General features: G+C 36.2%; 1 protein-coding gene and 1 pseudogene across 1 annotated transcript; one reads left to right on the top strand and one right to left on the bottom strand.

The window, feature by feature from the left end:
- Window positions 1–5,631, top strand: part of LOC119672722 — a 510,988-nt pseudogene that overhangs the window by 485,160 nt on the left and 20,197 nt on the right.
- LOC119667711 lies at window positions 4,684–5,592 on the bottom strand. Its single transcript, XM_038077019.1, has one exon. It carries the CDS (start codon window positions 5,590–5,592, stop codon window positions 4,684–4,686), a length of 909 nt encoding a protein of 302 aa, XP_037932947.1.

Genomic DNA, 5,631 nt, shown 5'->3' with positions numbered 1-5,631 from the left:
TCTTGGATCAGCATAATATCGTCTCCTTTATCGGATAGGCGGAGGGTGAAGGCTGCCGAAGCAGTTTTGGAGTGTTGGAGGTTAATTTAAATAAGCTTCAACAGACTAGATGTTTGCAATTATGGTACTGTTATTATTATGGCTCTGATTTGCCGGCCTGCTCAATCGACCTTTGTTGTTTTTGAGCAGGGGCAGAAGTAGATGGGATATCAGTGGGCTGGAGATTGACATTTTCCTTTGCCCACTTCAGTGATGCATTTTCGCTTACAGAAAGCGAGGAAGTATCCGCGGCATTAAGCCTACAAAGAATGCGATATGCTGACCTCCGCGCCATATACGCCCTCGTTGAGAGGTTAGGGTGGGATTCCGCACATGAATTGGAGTTGGTGTTGGTTGCTGATGGAGCAGTTGGTGTTTTAGCTTTGAGCGCTGCATTGGCAGAAGAGCAAGAGGCAGTATCACGTCCTGGCACAGTTGCCGAGATTCTCGACGACGAGGCAATACTTGTTCGATCCGCCTGAGGATGAGCTCTAGACGGCTGGTTATTTGTAGACGCTTGCCTTATAAGGCTTAAGCGCCCTCCTAAATGGTTAAGAGTCTTATTTGTATTAAACTTTTTGATTATTGGCTGATGATGATGGTATTCTCGGTTTAATGTAACAAATGTAATATAATACTCCAACGAATATGATTATTATTATAGCTGTAGCCCCGATGACCCATTTCTTCCAATATTGATGAGTCATTATTGTTTTCCAAGATATTTCGTTGACTTGGTCCATGTTGTCTTGCGCATCCCTTGCGGAGTACAAAAGCATAGTTGATAAATCTTGCACCAGTGGGATAACGGTTTCATTTGTAATTTTATGCATTCTACTGTCAGGTATTGAAATGTTTTGCATGCTGATTGGTTTAACGTGGTGTGTGATTGATTGAAATTCTTTCATCATTCTTCCTTCCAGTTGAATAGTCTTAGAATGTATTACACAATCTGGAGAGATATGAATGATTCCCGTATAATTCAGAACTACTTCTTCACGTTCAATATGACAAATTACATGAATTGTCGTTAAATTTGGTGTAATAAATATCCAAGCATTGGGCGTCCAAAGCTCTTTCCAAACTGGTTGTATAACTTGAAATCTTTTTGACGGACAGTTATCGAATGTTAATTTATTATACAATTGCTTAATTACACAATTGGAACTCTCGTCAATGTTGTAAAATATTGTTGGATGAAGTAACCTAGTACCATTATTCAGCTTGGTTGCAGTCTCCATTTGGCTGATAGTAACGTCAAAATATTTTTTACTGCTATAATTGATGCCAAATGTGGATGTTAACAATTCGATTTCTTGATATATATTCTCATTAATTCTTTCTGGAATCGTGTTGAATCTAACGATTTCATATTCTTCTATATCGCTGATTGTGAAATAACCATAAATTATAACGTTGTCAGTATCTCGAACACATTCCAATCTGTTCATCGGAATTGGTAAGACATACATTTCTGGTCCAATTTTTGAGGAACATCGAGTTATAATATCATTGATTTCATCATGCGAAAGGAATTCATAAATATGACTGCGTTTTAAATATACATTGAAGATCTTATTATATTTTGATTCTACTTCTCGAATGTAATTGGATGCCATTATATATGAATTAAGTACATATATATTCAGTTTATTTCCTTCTCCGATATCATGCCAACCTTGCATCTGACTGATAGCCTGCAATCCTTCGTTTAGTCTTTTACTAAAGCTGTTGATTTTGTTGATGATTTTAGTTTCCGTGTTGTTTACTGCCGCTATTGTGGATATCATGATTCTAGCATTTGATTTAGTATTTTGGATCAATAATTTCTGATTTTGATCCAACGTTTCAATGTCGTGATACACTTCATCGTTTACACCAAAAAGTGTTGTTAACACTGTACCTAATATTCCTCGAGGACTTCTTGTAACTGATGATTCTGCCGTCAACAATCGATCAATGGTTGTTCTTAAAATGCGCCCTTCATGACTTAAATTGGAAACTAAATCGTCACATTGTATATAAAGATTGACAGCCTTTGACTTGGTACACAACATTGTTAATTGTTTTATGGTGTTATTAACGTTCCTTTGATCTTGAATTATGTCACGGATTGGAAATGTGATAGTGGTTCTAAGTGTTCCTCTTTGTATTCTTGCTTTGCCTAATCCTTCAATGAATAATCCTGATTCGGGATATGTTATAGTGGGTGTGGCTAATGTAGTTCCTAATGTGAGATATGCCAAAAATATAGCAAGAACTGTCGATTGTGATTGCTTAGCCGATAACCATTGTCGTCGCGTTTTAGGATCTCCTGCAGTAGACTTTGTCGAAACTACTTCTTTATTTCTGATAGTGTTTCCAAATGGTAACATATTTTGAGTGTCTGATTCTGCTTTGATTAATGTTGCTTCTTTAAATAATTTTGGGAACTTCTCCTGGTTTGACGGAATATGACCTTCTTTTACATTATCAGTGATTGGTAGAAGACATATTTTTTGGATTGTACGTTTTACTATCCCCTTTTGGGTTTTAATTGTAGCAACTCGGGTTAAGCCATCTGTTCCTGTATGAACTTCTATAACTCTGCCTAGAGGCCACTTCGATGATATTAATGTTTCGTCTTTCAATATGACTAGTTGACCAACTTCTAAGTTTGGTATGGATTTTGTCCATTTGTATCTCTGTTGTTGAATATTTCTCATATAGTCTTGGAACCATCCTTTACAAAAGTCTTTCTTCATTTTCTGCACAATCTTCCATCTTTTTAGGCTAGTTTCTGTAAAGTTAATAAGACTATCATGCGCTGGAGTCATTAATGACGATCCCACAATGAAATGTCCTGGTGTAAGTGCATTAAGATCTTCAATGTTGTCTGTTAATGGACAGAGTGGCCGTGAATTAAGACAACATTCGATTTGAATTAAGACCGTACTTAATTCCTCGTATGTCAATTTTTGGTCACCTATAATTCTAGCTAGATGATATTTAATGGATTTTACTCCCGATTCCCAGAGACCACCAAAGTGGGGTGAGCCAGGAGGGATGAAATGCCAACGTATACCTGTTTCAGCTAGATGATTCTCTATTTGAAGCTTCCGTAAAATGTTGCTTGCACCTGTAAAATTGGTACCATTGTCGCTATAAATATGATGTACTGAGCCACGTCTGCTTATCATTCGTTTGAGTGCTGCTAAAAATCCTTGAGATGTCAGATCTGAAGTTAAATCAATGTGAATTGCCTTTGTTGCCAGACATACAAAAATAGCTATATACGCCTTATGTGTTTTAATTCCCCTGAATTGCGAGCATTTAATGTGTAATGGCCCTGCATAGTCTATGCCGCAGTGTGTGAATGGCCTCGAGAAATTTACTCTTGGTGTTGGTAAACTTCCCATTAATTGAGATTGTCCTTTTGCCTTTATTCGAAAACATTTTAAACATTTATTGATGCAAGCTTTCACAGCGATTGTTCCACGAATAATCCAAAATTTTTCCCGAACGTAGTTAAGCGTCAGTTTTAATCCTCCATGAATCGTATTAATATGCGCCTGATTGATTATGAGTTTGGCCAAAGTACTCGTTGTATGTAAAATTATTGGATACTTTTGGTTGTCAGATAAATCTGCATTTCTTAATCTGCTGCCCACTCTTAGTACTCCTGCACTGTCAACAAATGGGTTTAATGAACACAACTTATTACTTTTCATTAATTGTTTCGGAAGATTAAACCGTCTGATGTCATCTGAAAAACATTTTTGTGCCTGCTTCACCAACACAATTTCTGCTGCATCGATATCGTCTGCCGACAGATTGTCGATCTTTCTTTCGGATTTCTTTTTATGACAATTATAAACGAATCTAAGACAATAAGCTGTCACTCGAAGAAGTTTGTTTAATGAAGAAAATCGATTAATAATATTTTCATCTTTGGTAACGTCCACGACGGTACATATTGCAGTTTTTCTGGTTTCCGGAATAAGATTCAAATCTATTACTTCATCATTTTCTGGCCAATTTCCTTCATCTTTTATTAGCCAATTTGGACCATGCCACCATAATATATTTGAAATAAGATTGTCACCATATACTCCCCTTGATGGAATATCTGCTGGATTATCTTTTCCTGGAACAAATCTAAATTGCCCTTTAAACGTATCCTGAATATACGATACTCTGTTTGCTACAAACGTAGTCCATCTGTTTGGGTATTGCCTTAGCCAATTTAATACAATTTTTGAATCTGACCATGCAATAATTTTATTATAGGTGATCTTGTTATTCTTCTGAATGTAATTAATCAACTTTATCAATAGCACAGCTGCGCATAACTCCAATCGGGCTAATGATACCTGCTTAATATGCGCAACCTTGGTTTTTGATGCTACTAGGGATATTGTAACCTTTTCTGCATTGATAACCTTTGTATATACAACTGCAGCATATCCTGCTTCTGACGCATCTGCAAATCCATGTAACTCGATTAAACTATTCTCTGAATGTTGTGTCCATCTTTTCATGGTTATTTTCTGAACTGCAGGTAATCTCAATTTAAATTCTTCCCATTGTGCCTGTAGATTGGGTGGGATCTCTGTATCCCAACTAATTCCTAGCATCCACAATTTTTGTATCATAATTTTTGCTTTAATGGTTACAGGTGACAACCAACCAAATGGATAGTTTTCCAGCATCACTTAGAATTGCTCTTTTTGTGTATTTTGACCTGAATGACGTGGTATTTATTTTAAATTCAAATTGATCCAATTTAGGACACCATTTTATTCCTAAAATTTTAATCGCTTGGTCGTTGTTAAATTGCATCTCTAACCCTGGTTCAATGTCTTTTATCTGGATATTCGTCAACATTTCCGGTTCGTTTGATGCCCATTTTCTTAAATTAAAACCTCCCTTCCGCAATAATTGGATTAATTCTTCTTGTACTTGTTTACACTCTTTAATCGTATTAGCGCCTCCCAAACAATCGTCTACATAAAATTTTTCATTTAAGGTTTCACTTGCCAAAGGATAATTAATTCTCTCGTCTTCTGCTAGCTTAAACAACGTCTTGATAGCAAGATATGGTGCTGATGCAGTACCATATGTAATCATGTTCAATTTGTATTCTTTTATTGGTTTTTTCTGATCGTTTCTCCATAAAATTCGTTGAAGATCTCTATCATCATGATGAATCAGTATTTGCCGATACATTTTTTCAATGTCAGCCATAAAAACTATTTTAAACATTCTCCACTGCAATAATAGAATGAATAAATCCTTTTGTAATGTAGGACCTGTCATCATAATACTGTTAAGTGATTGTCCTGATGTCGTTTTTGCGGACGCATCAAACACCACTCGAAGTTTTGTTGTCGTGCTGTCTTCTTTAATAACTGCATGATGCGGCAAATAATATACCTTTGTCTTTGGTTTCTCATTAACTTCCTTCATGTGACCAAGCTTGATATACTCTTGCATAAAGTTCACATACTCTTGCTTTAGTGCTGGATTCTTCTTAAATCGTTCTTCCAATGAAAAGAACCGTTTTAATGCCATCTTTCTGGATTCACCTAACGTTTCTCGATCATTTTTCAG

This window comes from Teleopsis dalmanni, chromosome 1 (assembly GCF_002237135.1).
Source record: "Teleopsis dalmanni isolate 2A chromosome 1, ASM223713v2, whole genome shotgun sequence".
Lineage (NCBI taxonomy): Eukaryota > Metazoa > Arthropoda > Insecta > Diptera > Diopsidae > Teleopsis > Teleopsis dalmanni.
This window is presented reverse-complemented; position numbering and strand designations above follow the sequence as displayed.

What these genes read in the sequence shown, in the direction of transcription:
- LOC119667711 (XM_038077019.1), bottom strand. Translation starts at nt 5,592, where the DNA reads ATGGCATTAAAACGGTTCTTTTCATTGGAAGAACGATTTAAGAAGAAT.